The sequence below is a fragment of the Arvicanthis niloticus genome, chromosome 6 (genome assembly GCF_011762505.2).
Source record: "Arvicanthis niloticus isolate mArvNil1 chromosome 6, mArvNil1.pat.X, whole genome shotgun sequence".
NCBI lineage: Eukaryota > Metazoa > Chordata > Mammalia > Rodentia > Muridae > Arvicanthis > Arvicanthis niloticus.
The window spans coordinates 37,678,337-37,705,686 of record NC_047663.1 but is presented as its reverse complement, the minus strand read 5'-3'; the positions used below and the strand labels follow the sequence as shown (position 1 = coordinate 37,705,686).

Genomic DNA, 27,350 nt, shown 5'->3' with positions numbered 1-27,350 from the left:
CTGAAATAAACACGTTATCCCTGCAATTTTTTTTTTGTTCTTGACGCTCACTCCTGACAATATTTTTTCACACTTGAGTGAACACCCTCTCTCTCTCTCTCTCTCTCTCTCTCTCTCTCTCTCTCTCTCTCTCTCTCTCCTTTCCACCACCCCCCATCCCACCCCTTACACGTCTCAGGTCATGTCGTTGCAGCTCCAGTGGAAATAATAAGATATAAACCACGAGGTTGTTATTTGCATAGAAATAGCATGGAGCCCCAGGCAGCAAGAGAGAAGGACACAGGGATCATTTGTCTAAAATTTTAATGAAAACTTTTGCTGAGGCGGAGATTTTTTAAAAACTTTCTTTCTCTTGGATTTTCTCCCAACCCTACCCACCCCCTCCAGCCCCATCACTGATTTAACTTAACATGGGATATTAGAAGAGGAAGAGTTGACATGCCACATACTCCACTCATATAACAGCAACATGTAAACTGTTAGTTCCTTTAATAGATAAAAAGCTTCAGCACACACAATTTCCAAATTATTACGTTGTACGTGTGCATCGGGCTTTTATGGCTGTATTCCATGTCTTCACACATGGTGTTGGTGGCCTGATTTTGGTGTGCACCTTCCTACCTTACACTTCCAAAGTGTCTTGCTTTAGAGATTTCTTCCCCTTCTCTCTCCTCCTTCTATAGTGACCTGCACAGTAAATAAAGTACTGCTGCTGTTCCCTCCTTCTTTCATTCTGCCGAGTTTTCTGTACATTTTATTCTCCAGCACTGTTCCCTGCGACTGCAGCTTGTCTCAGAACAAGAAGATATTTTCCACATTAGTATTGTTATCCTTTTCCTCTTGTGATCAGAATGTGTATGTTCCTTCTACACCTGCTGTGTTTTTGTTCCCTGTAGTTATTTGTAAATAACTTATTTGTAAATAAATTATTAGAATATTGCCAAGTTAAGGAGCAAGATGATTTCCTGATTTGACCTTTGTGATCCAGATTTGATACTTTAAGCCAGTGAGCTGGTGATTGGAAGTAGCCCAAATGACATCTGAAACTCAAAGTCAAGAGCTCTTCCCAGTTCCTTGTTGTTGGGGGTTAGAGTGGTGTCAGGGCCCAGACAAGACTGAAACAATCGGCAGACTGGATCAATTAAAATGTGAACTTGAGTCTCATTACAGAGGAGCTCAGGCCTCTGCCCACTGTCCACAGAGAGTGCTGAGAGTGCCGGCATAAACAGCCGTTGGTGAGGATATGTTTTACATGTCTCTCAAGGTTACAGCAGCCATGACTTCAGGAACTATAGGTTGCATATTCTAAGTCCTCAAAATGACAGGTTAACCTGATGGGTGTGACTGCCCACCTGCTGTGAAGGGACTCATGCTGGTGTGGCAGAGGCCAGCTGTCTACTTGAACTGTTGCTAGGACAGACCCTTGGTGAGCTGAGATGATTTGCAGTTATAAACTCCTAAGTTAGGGTGCCTTTTGGACATTTGCCGTAGCAAATATTTCCCCTCCCCCAGCACCTCTCAGTTTTTGTTCTCATGTTTAGCATAGTGTCCAGTGGCAGCCAGGCTAGAGGGACCTCTGTTATAAGGCAGCACTGATATAGGTCAGAGCCTGCTATCTCTCAGCCCCAGACTTGATGAATTTGTGGTTTGTGGGTGTGCTCTGGACAGCAGTTGCCTGTGGAGGGAAGACCTCTCCCTGCTAATGGCTATGATGTGTGTGGGTATATTATTCTGAAGGTTTTCTATGTGAATTCTTTGTCATAAACTGTTTTTTTTTTTTTTTTTTTTTTTTTTTTTTTTTTTTTTTGCTTCTATTTCTCTTTTAGGAAAAAAAGAAACCCTATAAACTCTTCCCCTTTAGTAAAGTTAGGCTGCTCTTTGCACTGAGTCTCCAAAAAATGTATTCATGTAGCACATGTGGCCGAGAGCTCAAAGTCCTCCAGGACCTAAGTCTGGGTTTTGTTTCTTTGTTTTGTTTTTTGTTTTTTTGGTTTGGTTTGGTTTGATTTTGGTTTTTCAAGACAGGGTTTCTCTGTGTAGCCCTGGCTGTCCTGGAACTCACTCTGTAGACCAGGCTGGCCTCGAACTCAGAAATCCACCTGCCTCTGCCTCCCAAGTGCTGGGACTAAAGGCGTGCGCCACCACCACCTGGCCTGACCTAATTCTGTTAATCTTGCTATTTCTTTGGGATTCAGTTTTATTTTTTAATTAGGTGTATGTGTGTGGTGGGGATATGCACATTAAGTACGGGTCCTCATGGAGGCCAGAGGCATCAGGTGCCCCTATAGCTGGAGTCACTTTAGGTGATGGCCTGGTGAGAATTGAACTCATATCCTTTGGAAGAGCAGTATCACTAGGCCATCTCTTTAGTGTTAATCTTGCTTTTGAGACCTAGTCCAAAAAATCACACCCCTCTGTGATTTACCTTCATCACCATGCACAAAATTATATGTAGCTATGCAACGTGAAGTATGTGATGTCACTTACATCTGACTCTTGAACATAGTGCTAGAGATCATATGAAGGAGATTTGTTTGTGGAACCAGAGACTTGCACTGTACATTTCTATGCTCATCCATGATGCTGTCTGTCATATACAATGTGAGAGAGTTAGAGAGATTTAAGGAGGGAAGCAGTTTTTAGCTATCCCTGTGCGATGGGCAGCATTGTCACTTTTGACAGAAAGAGGTTAACAATGTAGACTAGAACCAGGCTGCTCAGGTTTAGTTTCTGGCTCTACCACATACAAATTATCACCCTGAGCAAGTCCTTAACACCATCATTCCTCCACCTGTGTTTCAATTTTATTAATTGTACAATGGGAGGCCATGATAATACTTATGTCGTCCCAAGGCTTTTGTGGGGATTAGATTAGGGAACTCCTGGTGCTGTATGTTCTTTCTAAATTACATTCCAGGTTTGTACTTACCACAGTTCAGTATCCAGACCCTGGAGTAGGAATATAAACACAGTATTCTTTATACTTTCTGGTTTTCTGGAGGCAAAAGTTCTTTGAAAAAAATGTTACATGACTTCATCACTTTAGTAGTACATTCACATATTGATGTTCCCAGTAGATGTTATGTAAAGACCATTAACATACTTTGGAACACCATTAATGTAAGAGGCACCATGTTCGCCATGCTAGGGTAGTATATGTGTCAGTCATCTGTCTCTAAGAGTCCCCAGGGACTTGTTGATTCAATAGCCCTAGTGACTCTAAGCATCAGCCCATCGGTGAGCATTGTTAAAAGCCCCTCACTCCCTAGTTTTACAATAGATAGTTCCTATATTCCATAGCTCTCCCTTTGTAAAGAGACTATTTTAATATCTTGTTTAAGTTTTGCATTGACACTATGAGTGAATTCTTAGAGAATATTGTAGTAGACATCTGATCTCCTTAATTTTCAAGCTCATCTTCTACACATAGACAAAATCTTGGTAAATCTGGTCCCATTTTAGAAAGCCGTTTTGGTTTTCCTTTGTTGCTCCTCAGTTTGTAGAAAACTGTACCAAGTATTTCTGACTCTGTCAGCAAGCCTTAGTGATATATGAGCAGCCTAGTCCTGAATACTGGCTTGGAGATGCTGTACAGTGGAATTGCCATTCAGATTTCCATTACAAAAGTAGCCTCTGATTATCTAAGAGAGCCTCATGTGTCTAGTTAGCCTTCAATACTATGAACTTGGGAGAACTGACAAGTTCTAGTGCAGAGCTTCTAGATAAAGGGAAAAGCCTGAGACTCTGCTTTGGGGCATTGAATACAGACACAGGAATGATCACACTGCCCAACATACAATTGGGCTCAAAGTCTTTGGAGTTCTAGTTTGCTTTCTCTTTCTGTAGTCAATACCACAACCAAAGCTACTTGGGGAGAAAAGGATTTATTTTGCTTACAGTACACCATTGAGGGAGGTCAGGAGGATCTCAAGCAGAAGAGATAGAACCATGGAAGGAAAGCTGGTAACTGGCTTTTTCTCCATGGCTTGCTCAGTCTGCTGTTATGCAATGCAGTACACCTGTCCAGAGGTGGCACTGTCCAAAGTTGACTGGGTCCTCACACATCAGTCATTAATGGTGCACGCATGCATGCACACACCCACACACCAATTTGATTGAGGTAGTTCTTCAATTGAAATTATCTCTTCCTAGGAAACTCTAGTTTGTGTCAAGATGGTACAAACTAACCAATACACAAAACCTTTAGATGAAAATTTTTTTGCTCAGTTCCCTTTTTGCAAGTAACTTTGGACTTCAGTTCTTTGTGTAGAATGGGAAGCATATAATATGTATTGCTTACCTTAAAATGGAAGACCAGAAGAGCACTTAAATTTCCTTTTAATTGCTGCCATTCTGTACTACATAGATGTGTGTGTTGATCTGGAAGTAGAGAACTGTTAGGCTAAAATAGAGAACAGGTTAAGACTGGAATTTTAAAAAGGTACTACATACTATGGTATATAATAGTAAAATTACATATGATGAAATATAAAACTCTTATATATTAGTGGAAGCAACATTGTGATTTAAATTTTATCTTGGTAGGCCTAGTTGTTCATGCTTTTAATCCCAGCAGAGGCCAGTTTAAGACCAGCTTGGTCTATACAGTGAGTTCCAGGACAGGCAGAGACACATGGTAAGACCCTAGAGAGAGCAAGACAGAGACAGAAGACTGAAAGACACAGAGAGAGAAGTTAAAAGTTAATTGTGCTACAGAGACTTAGGGATCTCCTGCAGTGTCATGCAGAAGTTTTGAGGCCCAATTATCTTATCTTCTGCTTTGCCATCAACTTCCTTGTCAGAAGTCACAGTTTAGGCATGTGACTAGAGAGTAGACATTAGGGGTAATTTGTACTCCTCAAACTCTTTGAGTCCAAAGTCTGGTGGAATCAGTAAAAGTGACATAGTTTGGGGCACTCAAAGCCTTGAGGGCATACATACAAAAGCTAACCTACTACAATTTGCTACCCTCACTTCAAGATGCAGACTCTACATCACCTTGTATATGTGGAACTCTGATGTATCAATGCCCCATCTCTAGGGTAACATTTCAAACCACCAAGATTCTAGTGTGTCTTTTGAGTGTTAAATGGAGAAGTGTCTTTACTTCATTTATTCTGCTGTTCATAAGAGCCTCTTCACTTCCTGTTATGATTAAAGCAATTCCCCTGAACTCAAGCTAAATACTCTCTTAGGTCTGTGGGCATGGCCCCTTATGCAGAGCTGTGGCCTCAGCACCTTCATTTTCTAGTCATGCATTCCTTACCCCATTGTTTAGTGTGTTTTCTTCACTTTCCTCTTTCTATACATGTTCATAACTCCTTTCAGATTGTTCTTCACTTGAAGCTTGCTATCCTGTCAGCCCTCTCCTCTCTCTTCAACCTTTCTTCTCCCACAACCCCAGCCTGGAAATCAAGTAAATTAGCTTCTCACTCTTGCCTCACAGTTAAAAATCCTGTACTCCTCCAATAGTGTCTCCTCTTGGATTTGCAGTCCGTAGCCATCTCCAATAACCATCAGGCTGCCAGCTTTGCAGCTCCCTGCTACCTCCCACCTCCCCCATCACTCACTAGAGGAAAAAGAGAGCTGGAGCCAGAGCTTGAAATATATCATGCAATAGTGTATCATGAATTTGTTGTGAATCACAGCGGTGAAGCAGGTTTATTTATTTCTGAGACCTTAAATCAATACAAAGTAGGTCTCTTAGTTCTGAAGCTGGGATGGAGTGTGAAAAAATGAGCCCATTGTACTCTTAAAACTTTGGGGAAAGGAGATGACAGCTATATAATTCCATTTACCAGGCACTAGGGGCTTTAATGTGAAGGTGACAGGGAGCTCTTTGTGCATTTAGAGCACCATATCTTCTAAATAAAAGATCTGTACAACTGATAGTGGAGCCCAGCTCCAGGTTTAATAATCTCCAAGCATTAGACCAAGCCAATATGTTCCCAAGTCAGAGGGGCCCCCTAACACCCATAAATTAAAAGTGCAACAACTGCACATGTTGGTAGATTAGAAATTCGAAGACTCCAGTCTTTCCTGAGGAAGATAGACCCAAGCCCTTGCTGTGCAGACTGCTATGTGAATGTGATAAAGACTTGGGACTCTAGACTCTTTAGAAACCTGACTCCTGGCTGTTTGTCATCCTAGGAGATGTCCCCTGTGCATAGGTCCAGATCTAGCTATGTCCCCTCTCCTTTAGGATGGCCATCCACACAGTCTAATCAGCTAATGCACACAGGCAGGAGTATTGAATCATGAGAGATCTTGAGGAGCATTTTAGATTTGAACTCCAGATTACCATGCCTGAGCTTCATGTTCCTGTGCTTGAGTCTAGACAGATTCCTAATTTTAATAATGTCTCGGTGCCTAGGATTTAAGTCCTGTAGAATAGCACATAATTTGAGAAACCAGTTGTTAAGGAAAAGAATTCAGTCCAGTTTAACCAATAGCATAAGATACAGATATGATGAGTTAAGGCCATCTTAACAGATAATCAGCTTTTGAATGTCTTCATTTTCTACTTGACTCATTGATAAAATATCTTTTCTCAATCAATAAAGCAAGTTTATACAATTTAGTAGAGCAACCCTGATAATATATGATTGGAGTTACTGGTTTACTAGTAGCTCGTGTAGAGAGTTTTTAAAGAGGGCCAGAGGGATGGCTCAGCTCTTGCTGCCAAGTGTAAGGAACTGATTTTCATTCCCTGATCCCACATGAGAAAAGCAGAGCACCGACTCTCACAGATTATTCTCTGACGTACCCACACACCATGGTGTACAAGTACTCATACACTCATTCACATACACACACACACAATAAATGTTAAGGGTCGTGGTTGGAACCAGTAACAACTCAAAAACATCACCCAGCATCTGAACCAAAGACAGCTAAAGGAAATGAGTCACTTGCTTCCCTTTTATACTTCATATTATTGCACAACTTGCTTAAATATGTCAGTGTTGAGTTTCTGTAGTGCATATGGAATTGTGGCATTCATTCATTGCATTTGTTATATGTAAAGTTGCTTTTATGTTGAGATACATTATGATTCCTGATTTCATGTTATTTAAAACAAACTTCATTTTCAGGAATATCCAATCTTTTGACTTTGCAACATAGTATCTGTAAATGTGTTGGACCTATTCAGTGCCTGTCCATCATGATACATGCAACCTGTGGACTAATGTTTGGACATGCCTGATACTAAGGAACTTAAAAAAAAAATTCTACCCAGCAGACATAAACAAGAAAATGCAAGGGAAAAAAAGCTGCAGAGAAAGAATAAATGTTACTGTCTAAGAAGTCAGGCTCTAGCAAGTATATCTTTCTAGATATACCAGATACCTGGCTGCTGTGAGCCTCAAGTACCAGTCTATTTAGAAAAGGAGGAGGTAACTAAAGAACATTTTAAAAAATATCTATGGGAAACACGTATATGATAAAAGGCAATCTCGAATATATAAAGAATTCTCAGAAGTCAATAAGAAAACAGCCCAATAGTTAAATACATGGGCAAGAAATGTGAGTAGATTCTCCATGAAAGAAGATGTTTAAGGATGGAAGGTAAGTATATACAATTATGTCTGTCACTACTCATTAGGGAAATTAAAACCACAATTTCACAGCATTACATTCTTCCCCTAAATGATTACAGCTTTTTGTTGTTTGTTTATGGCGATGGTAATCAAACCCACAGTCTGATACATGCTAGGTAAGTGCTCTAAAACTGAGTTACATCCACATCTCTAGGAAAAACAAAAACAAGTATTTTTTAATGTTTAATTTACAAAATTCTAAGTGCTGATATGGATTGGAATAACTAGAATTTGGTCCATTGTTGAAAGAAATGCAGAAGTGTTATCGATACTTTGAAATCTGTGTTTTGGTTTCTGTTTTTTTATTAAGTTACCTATACACTATCTAGAAGTGACCAGTATCCAAATGTTCATGGTAGCTTTCTTCCTAGTTTCTCCCCAAGCTGAAAACCTAGATGTCTACCAACTGACAAACACTGAATTAATCATGACACCCGGCTATGAAAGGGAAGTACTTACGCTTGCACTGTATGAATGAATGTGATGCATTCCATATGCTAACCAAAAGAAGCTGTGTCCTGAATGCTGTTTACTCTGTGAATCTCTTTGTATGCCATCTTACAAAAGGCTAAGCAGTCAGAGCAGAAATGAGATCACTGGCTGTTAGGAATAGGCAGAGGGGATAGAGGAGTGTGATGATGACGTTCCCATGTTGTTACTGTGTACTGAATATGACTGGATATGTTTGTCAGTGTCATAGAATTTTACACCATAAATTGGATAGTTTTGTTACATATGAATAACCTCTCAATAAGCCAGACTCTTGTCTGCCCTCTTGGTTTTCTTTTGAGTTGTGGCCTCACATTGTGGAAACTCATCATAAACTGTGACTCTCCTGCCTTCAGTTCCCAAGTGCTGGGGTGACAGGCATGAGTCACCAAACCTGGCTCTAAACCAGACTTTATTTAAAATGCTAAGTATTTCCATTTGGAATTGATTTATTGTCAGTACTTTCATGTCTCTAGCTAAATGAGTAGTTAGCTGATGGATCTCTGGGATGAGTGATTTCTTTTGGCAGGCAGCTCTGTATTTGGAAACCTATGCCTTTTCTCTCACATTTGACAGGCAAACATGGGTCTTCTTTACTCCTTTACATTAAGAGTCTCTACCCTTACCCACTGTACTTGTAAGTCCTTATTGTTCCTCTGCTCGTGAGTTTGTACTTGTGTTCTCAATGAGCAGAGCTCTTCAGTGCTTTTTCTGATCTGTACCTCAGTGTCTTTGTGGCTAAATACTTTCCTGCCAGGGAATGATGGCACACACCTGCCCTAGGAGGCCAGAATAAGATGGTCAGCTTGAGGCCAACCCAAGCTACATACATAGCAAGACACTTGTTTTAAAATACATTTAAAACAAAACCAGTCTTTTCCTGCCACTGGTAGCAACAGTCTCTTTGCCCAAGATTACTCTTCAGCAAACTTGATCACATCAGAATTTGTTTCTTACTTAGAGATTTTTGAGTCTTGTCAAGGGGATTATCCTGACTCAAACTATGGCTCAAATCCCCTCTGCCTGTCAGTGTATATCACTGAGCGTCCTCTCTGCCCCCAAGCCTAATCCACCAGCTGCCGGCTAGCTCTCTAGTTTGCCAGTGCCAGCCGTGACAACAACGGTATAGAAAGGAGTGTAAGTAACCCTTTAGCTGTGTATTTGGTAACATCCAAGTATTCTTGGTCACAGAGGCATTGTCCCTGACTCCCAAGACATTTAATTCCATTCACCCTTGGATATATTCCTGGTGAAACATTTACACAGAAATATGTGCAGCACCACTTAGAATTGTTAATTGGAGATTGAATTACTTGTCAGCTTTTAAAAATGTAGTTCTTTCAGGTCAAGGAGGATGCTAGGAGGAGAAGTGCTGTCACTGTTTTCCCTCCCCTTTCTCCCCTCAGCCCTTTCTTCTCGTCCATCCTCCCTCTTGTCCCTTTGTACCAGTCTTTCCCCACTGCCGTCTGCTCTCATCTGTCTGTCTGTCTGTCTGTCTGCCCCCCTCCTCCTTTATCAATAACATTCCAGAGTGACATTAATATCTAGAATCATGCATGAGATCCAGTGATGATGATTGCTCAGTACATTTACCCTCTGGAGAATAGAAACACCATGAGAGGATTGCATCGAGAACTCCGCTTGTGTAGTCTGATTCTCAGAGTCGGAGAGATTCTGTGCTCTCTGCTTCCTAAAATAGTAAATGTCCTGACTCTCTAAGGATTGTTAAAAAGGGAAGAAAGGTGCAGATTTTCTTTTTTACCATGATCGATATTCACCATTATTATTTTCCATCTTATCACATGATTGGAAAATATTTACATATAACTAAAGGTTCCAAAACTAATATACATTCCAATATAATATTCCAAAAATATGTATATTAGGATAAAAGCAATATTTTAGGAACTGATCCAGGTTGCATCTGTGCTATTTGGAAATCTCAATGCTGTCTGACAAATATTTTTACAAGAAAATACTGCGCTCATTCAGTTTATACAGTGATTTCATTCGCACAAACGTTCTCAGTCCTCTGCCACTTCAGTCAAACGTTTGGAGCACTGGGGAAAGGAAGAATGTGTTTATCTTGATCTCCAAAAAGGGATTTAAGGGTGAGAGCAGGCGGTATATTAGACTGTTTTCATTGCCTGTCAGCTGTGGTAAACCTGAGCTGTCTGCAGTGTCTTTGGATAAGCAGCAGCAGCAGCAGCAGCAGCAGCAGCAGCAGCAGCAGCAGTGGCCTTAGAATGTTTGACTGCATTCATTTATCCCCTTAGGCATCTCAGTGTTTCTGCAGGCTCTATGGCACCTTTGGTGAAACCTTTAACAGTTGCATCTATACTAACTGGCTTTCATGAGATATTTTAATTTTTAGGTCTACCAGCTACAATAAGTGGAGTGTTCAATAAAGCTTAAGTATATAGCTAGACTGAGTGAAGATCTTCTTTCCTCTCTGATTTAGCCCTTTAGTTCTGGGTCTAGGCACTTCTAAGCAGAGAACCCTGGGATCATGCTTTTCTTGTTATTTCATAGTTCTGCTTTGACCACTTAGGGCAAGACGGCAAAGGCAGCCTTAGGGGTGCCCTTTTGGATGTCTCTTGTGTGTAAATGGTGGTAAGTTCTTGTTAGGCAAATAAATTAGGAGTTTGTATGATATAATAGAAAATGTGAGGAGAATGATTCAGGAACCAGAACATTGCAAGGAACTTGACAATACAGAAATGCTTGTCAAAGTTTCAATGGGTGACAAGTGCAGCATACCTACTTAATGAAGATATGATGATGGTGAGGGCCGTTGACCCACAGCTTTCCCTCAAGGGTTGTTAGGCCAACATACTGAGAAAAACAGTGATTGTTTGTGGGGCCTTTTTATCTTTCTAGTTGCCAGGTAGGACTTGTGTGGCTATCCCTGCATAGTCATTTCAGAGTTGGGCAGAATAGAATCTTTCCTAGCCTAGATTCCACTGCCTTGATTGGAACTTTTGTTAAGAAGTATCCTAAAATCATTAAAACCACGTGAGTCAGCAGTGACTCCTGTAAATCAGGAGCTATAGTGTGAGCCTTCATCTCACTGCTAGGTACTCCAAACCTACAGGCAGCTGAGGATAGTCCAGGCTACTGGTTCTCTTGATTGTTGAGTGACTGTGATTGTTGCTGTTTCTTTGTAATTAAGGAAATGGGCTTCAAATCTGTTTCCTTCTCTATTCCACCCCCATCTCCCAAGCTAATACCAGACAGACAGGGCTTTTTGGGTGCTCTGTAACTCTATCCTGTAATTTCTTTTATTAGCAAATGAGTCTTCTTAAGTGATAAGCATTTGTTAGCACAGAAATAATGTTTTCAGTTGTGGAGAACCCCTAGGGTTTCTTTGGAACCCAGAGGAAAAGAAATGCACAAATACTGCTGCTTGCACAGGCATTTCCAAAGCATCAGAACTTGAGGGAGAAGACATGCAAAGTCACTGAATCTTACTTCTAATGTGAAAATGCAGAATTGGGGTTCAAAGAAGTGTGCGTGCTAGGGTTCAAAATAACAACCAGAATAATAGAATGGGTAAGTGTTAGAGTCTCTCTGGGAGTGGCCTCATTCTGAATGCCCTTCTTAACTCATTGAAAAGAGGGCGAAGCCGGCAGCGGTGGTGCACGCCTTTAATCCCAGCACTTGGGAGGCAGAGGCAGGCAGATTTCTGAGTTCAAGGCCAGCCTGGTCTACAGAGTGAGTTCCAGGACAGCCAGGGCTACACAGAGAAACCCTGTCTTGAAAAACCAGAAAGAAAGAAAGAAAGAAAGAAAGAAAGAAAGAAAGAAAGAAAGAAAGAAAGAAAGAAAGAAAGAAAGAAAGAAAGAAAGAAAGAGTGAAGACATTTAAGATGGTGCACTTAAATAACAAGCTGTTCTTGGTTGTCTTAGGTCCCTTTGTCTGAGCTTGGTCCTTCCTTGGTTCATTGCTAGTTTTGTAATTGTTCAGTGTTCTCGTGGTTAGACATCATCAAGTATCAAAAGTGGGACCAAAAACAATGTTTCTGAACAGAAAATATCCCTTTCCTATGCAACAGGGAGTATCTGGCTGCTGACATAAATTATGAATATCAGATATTCAGGGTCAGCACAGTGTCTCCTTTTTATTTCATTTCTCCTTTCCAATTTTATTTTAATAATTAAAAATACTGCTGATCACACTGAATGACTTCTAGCAGAGAAGCAGTCTGTCCCAGAAGGACCAGTTGTGGGCCATCAGGTTTATGACAGCCATAAAACCAGAGTCAGATCAGAGTGTGGCCTCCATGAATGACAGGCCTTCTGCCTCCACCAGACTCCCCATCAACTGACTGCTTTGGAAATTTCTATTTGTTTGGGTTTTTTGTTGTTGTTCCGTTTTGTGTCCTGGTGCATGTGCAAGAGTGTGTATGCACGCACGCTTAAAGATATAAATGAAACAGGTATGTAATGCCCTCTGCCTGTTAGAAAGACTAAAGCCATAAAAATAACAAACGGCATGTATTTGCTAGAATGTCAAAGTTATGAGTTTATTTTGTAATGATGTGCTCCTGCCTTCATGAGGTAAACTGGCCGTGGCGGAGGTGTTATTAGTAATATGGACTCAGTGGAGCAGAAAGCCAAGTGACCGAGAGATCAGTGTATCAGTCAGAGAGAGGGCAAATGGAAAGAGACAGCAGGAGAATGAGAAAAGAGCCGCAGAGCCTGGGCTGAGATTAAAGACAGACTGAGAGCAGGATGGCAGCCCACTGACCAGATATGGCCTCCCCTGCTCACCGGCCCCTTCAAAGCAGCTGCCAGCATGTTGCTTGGCTTAGGGCTGCCTGGAAAGGCTTGTTCTCTGTGCTTCCTTATCAAGGAAAGCAGTAATCGTCGAGCAATTTTGCTCTCCATATTCTTTCCCGAACACTCGCTTATGCTTTTCCTAGCTGAAGTTAAATGGAACCAAGGCCAGCGGGATCATAGCAAGGTTATTACTTTGGTCTCCAACTTGTTCAGCCTTTGGAAGGTCTTGATGCAGGGGACTGACCCGGCAGGCAGGGGAACCTCTCCAAGCACCTAATAAGAAAGGGCCAATTGAAAGTATACAGGCATAGTTTGTTGGTCTTAATTTGTTTAGGTTCTCCCAAGAGGCTGAAAATGAATAAAAGTTAGAAAAAAATTTTTCTGATGTTGTTGTTGCTTAGAAGAGGAGAGGGAACAGAAAAGAACGTGTACAGTGAGCCCTCCACGACCGTTTAGTGCTCTCCAGGGCTACCCTACATGACTGGCAATTACTACACACTCAGCAGTTTGCAATAGTCGGTGATCAGGGCGCCTGACTTCCATCTGCTGGGTCAGAAAACCTCCCTCCCTGGAAGAAATTATTAACCAATCTTAGGGAAGAAACAAAACCCTATAATTTCCAAGTCCGAGAATATTTTTTTTTTCATCTTTAGGGAAAACTTTGTAGTTTACATTTGCAAGTGCCCCTACCTGACAAGGGTTAAAGTCCTCCAAAGACAATAGGCTGAATCCTTTCCAGTCCTCAGAGGATAACAGGCTTGGGACGCATATCACAGCCTCACACCCAGCACACAAAGAAGACTGGAGTCTAGGGGTTGAGGAATGTCATGAGCTGCTTCAGGATTCTACCTGGTTTAGAAATGGGGGAGGGAGACAGCAGGCTAGTTTTAAAAATCAAATGTCAGGAGAAAGTTAATCCTTTAGAAAAATAAGGCACCCAGCCCCATAGCCTTTCTTTAACATGGACTCAGAACTCTGTGTGTGTGTGTGTGTGTGTGTGTGTGTGTGTGTGTGTGTACACATAACTATGAGACTAAAAAAAAGATGTAGCCAGTGCCCCCCAGGGTTCCAGCCTACCTACCACAATTTTTTTTCTCAGAGTTGAAGCCCTCTGCTCTTGTCTATGGTGGCTTCCCGAGAGAGGGAGCTTGGTGGTTTTAAAATTGCAACAATGTATGTAACTGTTAAAGGCTTTTGTTTGTTTGTTTGTTTTCTAAAATGTCTTTTAGGAAGGAAAGTCCTGGCAGTCCCTCTGAACAACCCACAGAAAATTGGTTTGTCTTTGTTTGGTAGAGGGGGAGGAAAGTATTTTAGTAAGAATTGGAAAATAATGTACATTGTTGTATCTGTTTGTCTAGGTCCTTGGTCGGGAAGTATACACCTCTAACAATCAGCTTGGGGGCATCCAGATTATGCACAACAATGGGGTTACCCACTCCACTGTTTGTGATGACTTTGAGGGAGTATTCACAGTCTTACACTGGCTGTCATACATGCCCAAGGTGAGTCTTTCCTACCCACCATCTCTGCCTCAGCTTATTGTGTTTGAACTACCCTGTTTGAAGAATTTCTTATGAAGTATTTTCTGAAACCTGTAGATTTCTTTCTCTTGAAGCTGTCTTTTACTTCCTACCTTTAGAATACCTTTGGATCTCACTAACTTTCGCTCTTTTCCAGCCACAGATATTTTATGGCCTATATATGTTCAGCTCCCAAAATATTAAGACTTCCTCATCTCCATGAGTTTCCTCCCTGTAGTAGCCGTTTGTCCTCCAGGAGCTTGCTTCTCAGAGAGCAAGGGCAGGATGGATCAGGTCAGAATGCACCAGTGTGTGTTAGGCTCCTAAATGAGAGTTGGGGCTTGACACATAACTGGGATGCTTCTGCTTGATGCCTGGGACCAATGGGTGTCATTCTGAAAGCGGGCTCTGCTATCTTTGTGTGGAGATGTGGCTGCTGAGTTGAGGTCTGAGACTGACATCTGCTGATTGATGCCCATGCTCTCCCACTCTTTCTTTCTTTAGAGCGTACACAGTTCAGTTCCTCTCCTGAATTCCAAGGATCCTATAGACAGAATCATCGAGTTTGTTCCCACAAAGGCCCCATATGATCCTCGGTGGATGCTGGCAGGCCGTCCTCACCCAAGTACGTGTATGTTTAAGGACCTAATAGTATCCTGGCTGTCAAGTGACTATCTAACTCTAGCATGAAAGTATATTTGTAGGAAACTGGAGCTAAATACCCAGAAATCAGGAAGATATAAGGAAAAAACCCTATGAAGAAAAATGTAAAAAACCAAAATCTTGGTGAACAAACAGGAGAAAAGTGAGCTTTATCAATCACTTGCTCAGTCATAACTGTGTAGTCACTGATTCATTCCTTCTGTTATGAAGGAACTTAGCAGGTCTTTAAATCATTTGGTATAAGCCTTAAAATCATGGTCTTACAGGACCAGAATCCTTTTTGTTGGGGTGGGGGTGGGGATCCTGGGGATCAAACTCAGAGAGAGCCTCATTTATGCTAGGTAAGCACTTTATCATTGAACTACTACATCTCCGGCCAAGGACCAGACTCTCTGGCCAACCAGTGTCTATAAAAAAGAGCATTAAGCCAACTATAGGGGTGCATGCCTGCACTTGGGAGGCTGGGGCATGAGGATCACCAGTAGTAGCATGAGGCCAGCTTGAGCTACATGATGATTCACGTCCAACCTGAAATGCATAGCTAAATCATATCTTTAAAACAAAAGGTGGGGGAAGATAAATTAATGAACTTACCTTGAGAAAATATCTCTAAACTTTAAATGTAGAATTTAACTATATGCTTACTAGCAAACTATTGCTGAATACCACACCATCCCCACATTCTTCCTATGAAACTGGGAATAGTATTGATAATAAAATGCTTTTTAAGAAGTCCTGGGTTCTATTCCTAGAACCTTCATTTTAACAAGTTTGACATAGTAGCATATACTTGTAATCTCAGCACAGGGGAGGTGAAGACAGATAGATCCCTAGAGGCTTGCTGGACATCTAGCCTTCTGTACTGTAGTTCCAGGCCAGTAGATGGCACCTGAGAGATGACGAAGGTCCTCTTTTCTCACATGCCTCACACACTATACACAGAGACACATACTCACACACTACAGAAAAAAAAAAAAAAAAAAAACGAGTGAGTGTGGAAACTAAATTTACATTGTCAATCCATTTGGCAGTTGCTTTTGTAAAGCCCCAGGTAGCCTGTTGTGTTGTTTTGTTTTTCCTTGAGATAAGGTTTATCTTTGTAGCCCAAGCTGTCCTGGAACTGGTGATGTAGCTCAGGTTGTCCTTTAACTCTCAAATCCTTTTGCTCCAGTATGCCAAGTGCTAAGATTCCCAGCATGAGCTTTCCACCACTTGAACTTACCTGACCCTGCTTTCTCCAAATGGTGTGAGGAGGAAGTGTTGGTTCTCTCTTGCATGTCTATTATCACTATTCATTTTTAAAATCCTGTATATCAAGAATGGGTCAGAGGGGCTGGAGAGATGGCTTAGTGGTTAAGATCACTGGCTGCTCTTCCAGACCTGGACTCAATTTCCAGAAACTACATGGCAGCCCACAACTATCTGTAACTACAGTTCCAAGGAAATCAGCATCCTCCTCTGGCCTCCCTAGGTGCCAGGTACATACCTAGCATACAGACACACACGTGGGCAAAATACTATACACATTAAAATAAAAAATGAACTGCAGGGCTGGAGAGATGGCTCAGGGGTTAAGATCGCTGACTGTTCTTCCAGAGGTCCTGAGTTCAAATCCCAGCAACCACATGGTGGCTCCCAACCACCTATAATGAGATCTGATGCCCCCTTCTGGTGTGTCTGAAGACAGCTACAGTGTACTTATATATAATTAATAAATAATTGTTTTTAAAAAATGAACTGCAGAAAATACTTTGTTAAATTTAAGGGCCATTGTGATTTTGCTGAAATAAAAAGATTTGTTCCTAAACAAGACTTAATAGAAACTACTCAAAGCAGAGTCTAGTATAAGAGCACTTTCACATACATGTTTTATTTTTGCATGATCCCACAGCCATTGTTTTGATGCAGTTAGATGTGATCTCTAACTGTAGATATTCTAGAAAATTCAAGAGAACTCTGTTAGTTGTTTTTATAATCATAACTCCCTTTTTCTAGACCTTTTCTTATTACTCTTAATAAAATTACTTTTTCTTACATAGGCAAAAAAATCATCATAATAATCTTTCTCCTCCTTATTTTTATTCATAATTATGGTAAGAACCATAAGTCTGACACAGTGATTGGCCTTAAAAAGCTAGGACTTTTCTGGGAATTAAGCGTTTCTCCTCTAAATTCAGAACAAAGCTCAGTAGTGTTCTCCTGGGAAACATAGGGAAGCATCTTAGTGGGACTCCAGTTCTACATCTGAGTTAGAGTGACTTCCTTGTGGGACCATCAAGTCCAGCCAGCATAGCCAATGGCTCCTTCCTACCTAGTCAGCATATGAGGCTAGATGGTTTCGTTGTGTCGGTACTAGAGCCTGAACCCAGGGAATTATGCACACCAGACAAGAATCCTATCACCTAGCATAATTCTAGCTAGCTCCCAAGGGTTTTGAAACAAGTGAACCTTCTGGTTTTGAAATTAATTCTGTAATTCAAATCACTCATTATTGAAGTTAAAATTTCAGTATCCTGATGAAACTACAAATTTGGTTTAGAACCTTCATCAGAATTTGAGCCCTCTGCAAAGCCTAATAGTATGTGCATTTAATCCAGTGCTTTAAGAGGATGCGGCAGGAGGATTGCAAATTCAAGTCTACCCTGGGTAAGATTGTCTTAAAAAGCAAAGCACCTTTGTTTCATAGGGTGAACAGAAGCACATATTTAGGTGGGCATTATCCAGGTCATTATTAGTAAGAACCACAGAATAAATGAAATGTGTGATAAACTAAGTTTTCTGGTGTTTTTGGCTAATATTTTTTCATCGACTCTCTAGTAATTCATCCTGCTGTCTATGTGCAGCTAACACTGGCTCCCAAACCGAGTGACTTCAGATTTTAATTTAGTGGAAGTGTTAAAGAAAGCAGATGATTCCCTATGATAAGTTAAAGCAGATATCTTCTAGGTGAAAAGTTAAAGTCATTTATTAGAGGAGATAGTGCCGTGATATTCTTCAAACTGACGCACAACACGAGACCAGAATCTAAACCATCAGCTTTGGGCTCACGATAGAGAGATAATTTTGAAATGGATGATCACATTTTACACTGGGGCCATAGAGGCAAGGAATGTAGAACACAGTAATTACAAGTTTAGTCTTGATAAAACACTGTCCATCCTGTTTAAGTCAGCAGAGGTTAGCTTGCTCAGATCTCTACTTTTAATTGGTTTTGGACTTGAGGTTTAGGGGGTGGAGGGCCTCGTTCAAATTAGAAGAATCACTGAGAAACTGTGAGCTGAGAGGGCAAATGAGGAAACAGGTATTTGCAGAAGGCTTTATAAGGACTTGGTCAAACATTCATGCCTGTGGATCAAAAGTTTTGTCTTAAACTAAGGTAGTGAAAGTTACATGCCTTGCCAGTATAGGGAACTGGATAAGAGAAAGAGGTGATATTGTTAAGTGTGTGTATATTTTTTTAAGTGTATATAGCTTAATCATTATGTTTTTGTTCTGTCAAGGGTGTGTGTCATGGCCCTTCATGTAGAAAGATTATACTTTGTCAGCCATAAATAAAGTGAATCTATATTGTTGAGTTCTGGCAAAGAGACTGAATCTCTTATTTACCTCCAAGTTTGAGTCTTCATTGATCATTAATACTTTGTATTTTCATCTTCCCTTTAAAAGAAAATCAGTGGAATCAAACAAAATTGCAAGGCAAGTTTTAAAATAGAAATAAACATTTTAAAAACGTCTTTAATGACTTGGCTGCCTCTTGACAAATGTTTGTGCTGTCTTGAAAAAAGGCAAGCTATTTATTTAAAGGCATGCAAACTCTCCTCTGCTAGCTGAACCCCATCGTTTAACAATAAATGATGCTTTTGCTGATAAATGATTCTTTCTATGCAGACCAGCAAATGAAATAGGGTATGATTTCTGAAGGCAGATGAACACTCAGTTGCTTAATGCTCCCATCTATTATAATATGGTTAGAAACAACAAACTCCTGAAAACAACTCCCCAGATCCCACCTTAAATCCATCAGCCCAGTGCACTGCCAGTAGATCGACTCTCTTCATGCTTTTCATGTCTTTCTCACCCCCACCCCTTTTCCTTCACAGCCCAGAAAGGTCAATGGTTGAGTGGATTTTTTGACTATGGATCTTTCTCAGAAATCATGCAGCCTTGGGCACAGACCGTGGTAGTTGGCAGAGCCAGGTAAGGCCTCTTTAGTTTTGGAAACCCTTTTTCTTCCCAAGTAAAAACAGTAAAGGAAAGGGTCATAGCTTTTACCAATAAAGCTCTTTGTCTGCATTTTCTAAGAGGATTAGATGAAAGCCAGAGCCAAGGTAATCTACTGATTCCTCGAGTCATTTAGTGTGTCCTTCTAATGAGGCGCTTAATCTGAAGGCAGAGTTTGACAATATTTCATTTTTTATACTTCTGCAAGAGAAATTCTTGGGAACCTCAAAGCCACACTACAGTCGCCGTCACCAGTCAGTTTTCTTCCCATAAGACCACTTCCTCTCAGGAGCAGGCACCACATGGTTCTCTGTATACCCTGAGAGGGTTTGTTTGTTTGTTTGTTTGTTTGTTTGTTTGTTTTTGACATCATGACTACTGAAATGACTTATAATACTGTACTGTATTGGAATAGAATCAGATTTGAATTGAAAAAAAAATTTTAATCTGAAGCAGGAGTGAGTAAAGTAAGCTGGCATAGGTTGCTGGGATACACGTATTTTTCAAGTGGGAAATTGAAGTTTCTATTAAATTTTAATACCACTCTAAGAAGTGCTTCACTCAACAGCAAGCTCTGTGCAAAATAATCTGTCCTGCTTGCTATAACGAGCACCTGCCAAGGCTGATCTTAATCTAGGTCTGTGCTGCAGACATGCTGCCTTCGAGATCTGCATCGGGGGCTCACCTTCCTCCAGGGGGCAATCAGTTTTTCTTATCTTGGTGAAAAGAGGCACCTGCTCAAGATTCTCCAACACGCCACATTGGCTTGAGATTTAGATGCTAGCCTTGAAAATAATTCTAGGCTTTGTGGTTCTCTCAGTACATCAGGTCAGCATGCCTTGTGCAGCCAGTGACAAGGAGCCATCAGATGGCGAATCCCACAGACAGGACTTCCCCTGCGACACTGAATAGGAGTCACCTGAGACAGGAAACTAGCTGCTCATTTTCTTTCAAGTGTCAGGTCTTTCCCTCACCCAAAGCTACAGCATCCATGTGAGAATTATTTTCTGTTGGTAAGATTCCTGCTAAGGAAGTGGAAGTAGGGCATACAATTAGTCATGGGGTCTCATGTTATACTGAATTTGGTTTTATTTATTCTGTTTTACCTTTCCTATGTATAAAATATGCAAAAGTATTTAAGCCTTCCAAGGCCAAAATTCTGCTAAAGTCTTTACAGCTCCCGTGGGATGTGAGACATCGGTGCTTTACCCTTAAGATCAGAAGAATAGCAGTTACCCTGCAACCACCAGTCAGGCTGGCCTTGGGTTGTTTATTCCAACACTTGCTCTGCCTTCTTCCTTTCTTTCCATCTGATGAGTTCTGGGCTTCTTACTCCAAACACATCCACATGCTCAGAAGTATATAAAACAAATGGAGCTAGCTTCTTTCAAAGGCAGTGGCATTTCAAGAAATAAATATAAATGTATTCTTCTGGGATTGTTACTGTAAGTGCTGCCAAAACTCATCTTTGGTATGTATGTTTGGAATATGTGTGCTATTGGCTGTAAATTGTCTTTTATTATTCCATGGCACCTTGTCCAGGGACACACTATAAAACAAGATGTAGCATCTTCATGCGCTAGCCTGATAAAATTTATATGAAGTAGAATAGAAAACAGAAGTTGTTCTGAGCTGTTTTCAACTTCAATAAATAACTGTAATACTCGGATAAAGATGTTCTTTATTAGGTCACATGGGCCCTAATATATAAGTTATAAGTTACCGATTTAGGGTGGCTTTTGCAATTACAAGTTTCCAGTTGGAGTGTTAATCATTGTGAACAGAAATATTTCTGAACTCTCCTGTGTACCTCCTGCTCGTTGTCTGGCTGTCTAGAGGGCTTTTGATTCTGATTCAGTGCAGGCAAGTGACAAGGGGGTGGTGGGTGGTCTCCACTCAGCTCCAGTTAGGTCTCTTGTGAGAAAAGAATCCATTTCCAGTAGTTGATATACCAGCTAAAGACCATCCTTCATAGAAAAGTTTGTTATGGACATGTTGTAGAGAAAGAGTATAACCCAGCCCAGTCCCAGCCCAGGGGAGAGTAACTGGCAGAGCACAGATGGAATCACATTTCTGGAGTAAGGACTCATCCTGCATCTGACATCTCCCCCTTGGTTTCTCTTTCTTATTCCCTTCATCTCTGTTTCATTCTGGGAAACGAAGGGCCAGTATTGGAGATTATTATAGAATATATACGCAGAAGCTTCAAGCTTCTGAATCCTAGCTTAACATAGCTTTGAAATTAAGTATCTGCTTCTGGTACAGATTCCACCAAGATTATTACTGAAAAATATCCCTGTCTCATGTTGTTTTCCACTGAAGCAAAGTCAAGGGCTTGCTTAACTACCCAGGCTCTATCCCGTAAGGCCAGCAGTTTCAGACTGTGCCCCACTATCAAGGACTGATTGACAGCAAGCTGAGACGTTTCGTTACATCACAGAAGTAGTTGTGTGTACTAGGCTGTTGACTTCCCCTATTTCAGCTCTCAGTTTGAATTTAACCTGTTAGGCATCTTAAAATATGAGTGAGTGTGCCGGTACTTTCTATTGTATTTACAAAGTGAGTGAACTCCAAAGGTCTCACTCTAACCCCCAGAAGCATTAGAGTCTCCTCTGCTCTCTGTTTGCTTCTAGTTTTTCTCTCAATGTTTGTGTGCAAATGAAAAATAAAAGCCTAATTGTGATATTAACGTGTGTTATGTTCCTGTGTGGCTCTCCCTTTCCTCAGGTTAGGGGGAATACCCGTGGGAGTAGTTGCTGTAGAAACCCGAACCGTGGAACTCAGTATCCCAGCTGACCCTGCGAACCTGGACTCTGAAGCCAAGGTTGGTCACCTCAAGTATCCTGGTGCTCGTGCTTTTGGAGTACCTTTGTGCCTGGAGTTTGTCTCCCTTCTATAGGGCCTACAGATACATTGGGTATATTGCAAGCCACCAGATTTTAGAGGGAAGGGTGGCAGCCACCTGAAATAATTGCAGAACACTGATCACTTTCAAGATGCTTCTAGATAACCGCAAGCAAAGTTTTATGTGAAAAGTTAACTAGGCGTCATCTTGGTAATGCTGGAAAGCAGTGAGTGTGCTTTAGTTAGGCAGATAGTCTTACAGAGAAGCAACTGGCACTGGTGCTCATCTGCTTCAGATTCCTTGAGTGATAATACAGCCTTACAGAGGGCCAGCTTTGGAAACTACAGCCCTTTTCTTTTTAAAGATGGATTCTACTTTCATTCTTTGTTACCAACTAGAATGATGGGTGGGTGAAGGAGAACAACAGGAGTTTCCTCAGCAGTCACACTAAGAGTCAGGTGACTGACTAGTCACAGTGCCAGAAAGGGGAAAGGACTTGGAGGCTGTACAGCTTGCTTGCTTTGCAGAGTAGGGCTGGGGAGATAGCTCCATCAGGAAAGGGATTGCAGTGCAAGCATGAGGACCACAGTTGGATTCCCAGAACCCACAAATTAGATATGATGGCGCATGCTTGTAATCCTAGCACTGGGGAGGCAAAGACAGGTGGATTCCTGGGGCTTGCCGACTAGCCAGCCTCACATGCTTGATTGAACTCTTGGCCAGTAAGACACCATGTCTCAAAAAAGCAAAGTAGATGGGACCTAAGAATGATATCCAGTGTTGATCCCTGGCCTTCTCATACATGTACACATAGATACACACATGTTCACCCACATGTACATACAAACAGAAAGAAAAGAAAGAAAAAGATAGTAATGTAATTGAGTTGCCTTTTAAAAGGGTCCCAACGACTGCTTGAGAGAAGCAATTCAGTTCTTTGTCTAAGGGTTGATGTATGGTCAGGCTCCCCAGAAAAGAGTGTTCAACAAGGTCAAAGATTCAGGACCTTTTCTTTCTCACCTCAGGGGTCATCCTCATGATGAACAACAGTTCTAATTGATCTGGTTTGATATTGAGTTGACTATTCTTAATAAATAATATCTTGATCAGTTAAAGAAGGTTCTCCTTCAAACTGTGTTGATAACTGACTCCTCCTTTACTTTCCCCAACAGATAATCCAGCAGGCTGGCCAGGTTTGGTTCCCAGACTCTGCATTTAAGACCTATCAAGCTATCAAGGACTTTAACCGTGAAGGGCTACCTCTAATGGTCTTTGCCAACTGGAGAGGCTTCTCTGGTGGGATGAAAGGTGATTGATGGGCTGGGGAGATGTGGCAGGCCTGCTATGGGCTAGAAGAGAACTAGTGATTGCTAGGCAGGGGCTGAGAGGCAGGGGAAGGATGTCAGTGGCAGAGTGTCAGTAATAGTGGTCCTGTGAGCCTGGCGGTGCATGCCTTTAATCCCAGGTGGAGCTCTGAGTTCCATGACAGCCAGGGCTGTGCAGAGAAACCCTGTCACCTCCCCACCCCACCCCCAGAAAGTATTGTGTAGGTGGACTACTGTCAAAGATTCAGCATGTTAGACTATTCTGGTGGTCATGGGCATTATTGTTTTTACTGGTGTCCCCCTCTTTTCTGGACATGATCTTCACTCACATTACTCTCTAACATTCTTGGATGACCAAGATGTATTCTGAAATTAGCAGTCACTGCAAGAAAATGAAAAACCTATACTAGAGACTGCCTGTTCTTTGGCAATTTGTGATATCTTTTTATTATCCACCAACAGCCCTAGGCCTCTGGCTCCAGCAGATTAGACCATTAGTATAAAGGCTGTAGTCCATGCCATGGGAATTTCCTAGTGATTAGGCAGCCAGTGTCACTATTAACTAAAAATTCTCCATGAACAGGGCCACTGTGGACAGTCCAGGGAGAGCCAAAAATGATTACCTCATCTAAGGATAGACACCCACAGCTGTGCAAAGGCCACATCTGCACCTACAGGCTGTGAGAGTATGCCAGTGACTCCATTCCTCATTCACCTCAGAATTTTGAAGGAGTAGATGGGATGAGAAAGTGGAAGGAGCTGACATGCCAAAGTGATTGAGATTGTAGAAATGCAAAGTAATGAGCCCTCCATAGAGAGCCTATGCAAAGCTTAGAACAGTAGCTCCTCGCTTTCTGAGGGAGGAACAGCCTGGGAGAGCTCCCTTTTGTAAGTTACTGGCCGTGTGTGAGATATATTCACAGTGTTTGCTGATGACGTACCCTGGCCTACCCAGACCTCATTGAGAAAATGAAAAGCTGTTACTGTTTTTGTAGTCATCAAAAAGACCATTTTTATTAGAGAGATACCACTTTTCCTGGAGAAGGCTTTGACTATACATTACAGCTTAATGCTTATGTACTTTTTAAAAACTAATTTTTTTATGTATCTGGGTGTTTTGCATACATGTGTTCATGTATGCCTGGTGCCTGTTGAAGCCAGAAGAGAGTGCCAGATTCCCTAAAACTGGAGTTACAGATGTTTATGAGCTAGCATATGGTGCTGGGAACTAAACTCAGGTTCAGTGCAAGAAAAATAAATGCTCTAACCATTTAGCCATTTTTCCAGCCCCATTTGAGGACTTTAACTTATTATTATTATTATTATTATTATTATTATTATTATTATCATCGTCATCATCATTATCATTTTTATGATAATATTTGATTGTGGGAATGGTAGGAGGAAGGGTCAAAGGACAACTTGTTGGTTCTCTTCTCCCATCATATAGGGCCTGGATTCCAGCTCAAGTTGTGAGATATAATATATATATATTATATATATATATATATATTATATATTATATATATATATAATAGCAAGCACCTTTATGCCCTGAGCCATGTGACATCCCCTTACATTTTTTTAACTATAAAAGTAAATCATGTATACAAATACTATGAGAAAAAGAGTGTATAGTTTAATCAAGTCAGTCATACATACTTTTACTATGTTCCTATGTGTACCTTTATTAGGTGTCTTTGAAGAAACAAAGATATGTCAGAGACAGACATTGCCTCAAGGAGTCAAGAAAAATCTTTTTTGAGAAACATGATAAAACTGTGATATATAAGCAAAATACTAGGGGGTTCAAGAGAAGATAACTCATGGAAGCTAGGATAGAGAGGGCTGTTAACACTCTTGCTCACACATATGTGAAGTTCAGTTCATACTGGCTCTCATTTTGCTCCCACTTGGTTCTGTTTGTTTTATGCTGAAACCTGCAGGCTCAGTGATGTTGCTTATGACTTTACTACAGGGCACTAAGAATGCACCCTTCTTGGCACACCTGCAGGGAGTCACCCTGCCTAGCCTATCTTCATAGAGGTCAGAGTTGCCACTTCTACTAAAAGATAGCTAAGTGATTAGAGCATTTATTTCTCTTGCACTGAACTGGGGTTTAGTTCCCAGCACCCACATGGTGGCTCACAAACATTTGTAACTCCATAAACATTTGCAGCTCCAGTTCCAGGGAATCTGACATTCCCTGCAGATTTCAATTCTGCTGCCTGTTTTGGCATCAGAATTTGTCCCTTATATTAATTGCTAAGCCCTGAAATATTAAGTACAAAATTAAGATTCATTGAAGGCAAGACTTGGTACTACATTCTGTAATTCTAGCACTTGGGAGGCTGAGGCAGGAGGATTGATTGGAGTTTGAGGCCAACCTGGACTACATAGTCATACCTGTTCTCTCTCAGTGTGTTGTGAACAGATTATTGAATCTTTGCACTAGAAACTAAATTACCTGTGATCATGCTGTCTTCTGTAATCACAAGCATCTCTAAGAGACATGTCAATTTCTGTGCACAGTGTACATGAATTAAATCTCCTTAAGTGAGCAGCTTAAAAAAAATGGCTGAGTTGATAGAAGAGTGTGGATCCATCTCTCTTTTTTAAGTGTGTGTGTGGGCAGGATGCATGTACACCATAGTGCATTTGAGGGGTCAGTTGTATCCTTTGAGTGAATTGAGATCTAACTTTCTCAGATTTGCTCACTGAGGGCCTTCACACACTGAACCATCCTACCTGCCCATGTCTCTCTAGAGTGCTCTGGCTAAGAAGAGTCCACGTCCAGAGCCAGTCAACTTATCCTTGGATATCCTGAAAAATGTTATCACTTGTCTATTTCCCCTCCGTCCGAAATGTCTGTGGTTATTGTAGGAACAAATAGCTAGAGCTCAGAAATGAGTTTTGTTTTGTTTTTTTCCTGAACATTAAACCAAATTCAAAATTAGTCTGATCTATATAACTTCTTATCTCAAAAAAGTAAGTTATTTTTTAATTGTGGTAAAAGATACATAGTCCTCAATTTAACCATCTGTAAGTGTACAATATATTGGTTAACTATTTTGATAGAGTGGCCTAACAATTATTAGTATTACTTCTATCTAAAACTTTATCATTCAATTTAATCTTTGCTCACTAAATAATCCCTGTCCCTGTTTGTGAAATGAGTTATTGGCCTAACATAGTCCAGAGCAAAGTTCTTCTCAGCTTAGGTGTGATGCCATCCGTTTACATAGCACACGAGACAGGCTTTGGGCGAGATAGAGGTCTGTGTGAGCACAGGAGGGGAGAACACTCTCATGTGTACATACAGGTCAGGATGCTTCCTGCATATTATCTCATGGAAGAAGACCTAAACTGAGAGCCTCTTGTCATTCTCCACATCCCTTGGGGAGATGTTTGCAGTTTTGGTTTCAATACTGGCTGGGGATTATGCAGGGAGGGAAAATAAACAATTATGCCATCCCTCAGTGCACACAAACACACAGCCAGGAGCCGACTGCACTGTGGGTAAAATGACTCCAAAATTGTGTGTAATGAGTAGGAAAAGATTAGAGACAGCTCTTGCTATGCTGAAAATTGACATTAGTGGAGGGAGAAAAAAAACTCTTTACTAGTCGGCCTAGGAGGTCTAATTCGAGCAGTAAAAAATATAAATAAATAAATAAAAGCTTGTCAAGATGGTATTGGTGCTTTTTTTTCCAATGAGCTCTATCTGGCCGGAAGGCTATTCAGCATAATGCAAAATTAAATTATAAAAACTGGCTGAATATTTAGATGGAAGAGCCATTTGGAAGCAGTTTATTTAGACGAACCGGCAATGACCCACAACAGGGAGACATCAAGCGTGAAATTTACTAGAAATTAGCACCAGGGTCCCAGCCTCAGCATGAATA

General features: G+C 41.1%; 1 protein-coding gene across 9 annotated transcripts in view; it reads left to right on the top strand.

The window, feature by feature from the left end:
- The window catches only part of Acaca (acetyl-CoA carboxylase alpha), a 264,876-nt gene that overhangs the window by 212,383 nt on the left and 25,143 nt on the right, over window positions 1-27,350 (top strand). For all 9 annotated transcript variants that reach the window (XR_013111129.1, XM_076936129.1, XM_076936128.1 and 6 more), the window contains 5 exons: window positions 14,230-14,373; window positions 14,896-15,016; window positions 19,155-19,251; window positions 22,003-22,099; window positions 23,293-23,428. Coding sequence is in view for 8 of the 9 variants with exons in the window: in XM_076936129.1 (XP_076792244.1) it covers window positions 14,230-14,373; window positions 14,896-15,016; window positions 19,155-19,251; window positions 22,003-22,099; window positions 23,293-23,428 (595 nt within the window). In the remaining variant the exon portion in view is untranslated. The remainder of the gene's footprint in view (window positions 1-14,229; window positions 14,374-14,895; window positions 15,017-19,154; window positions 19,252-22,002; window positions 22,100-23,292; window positions 23,429-27,350) is intronic.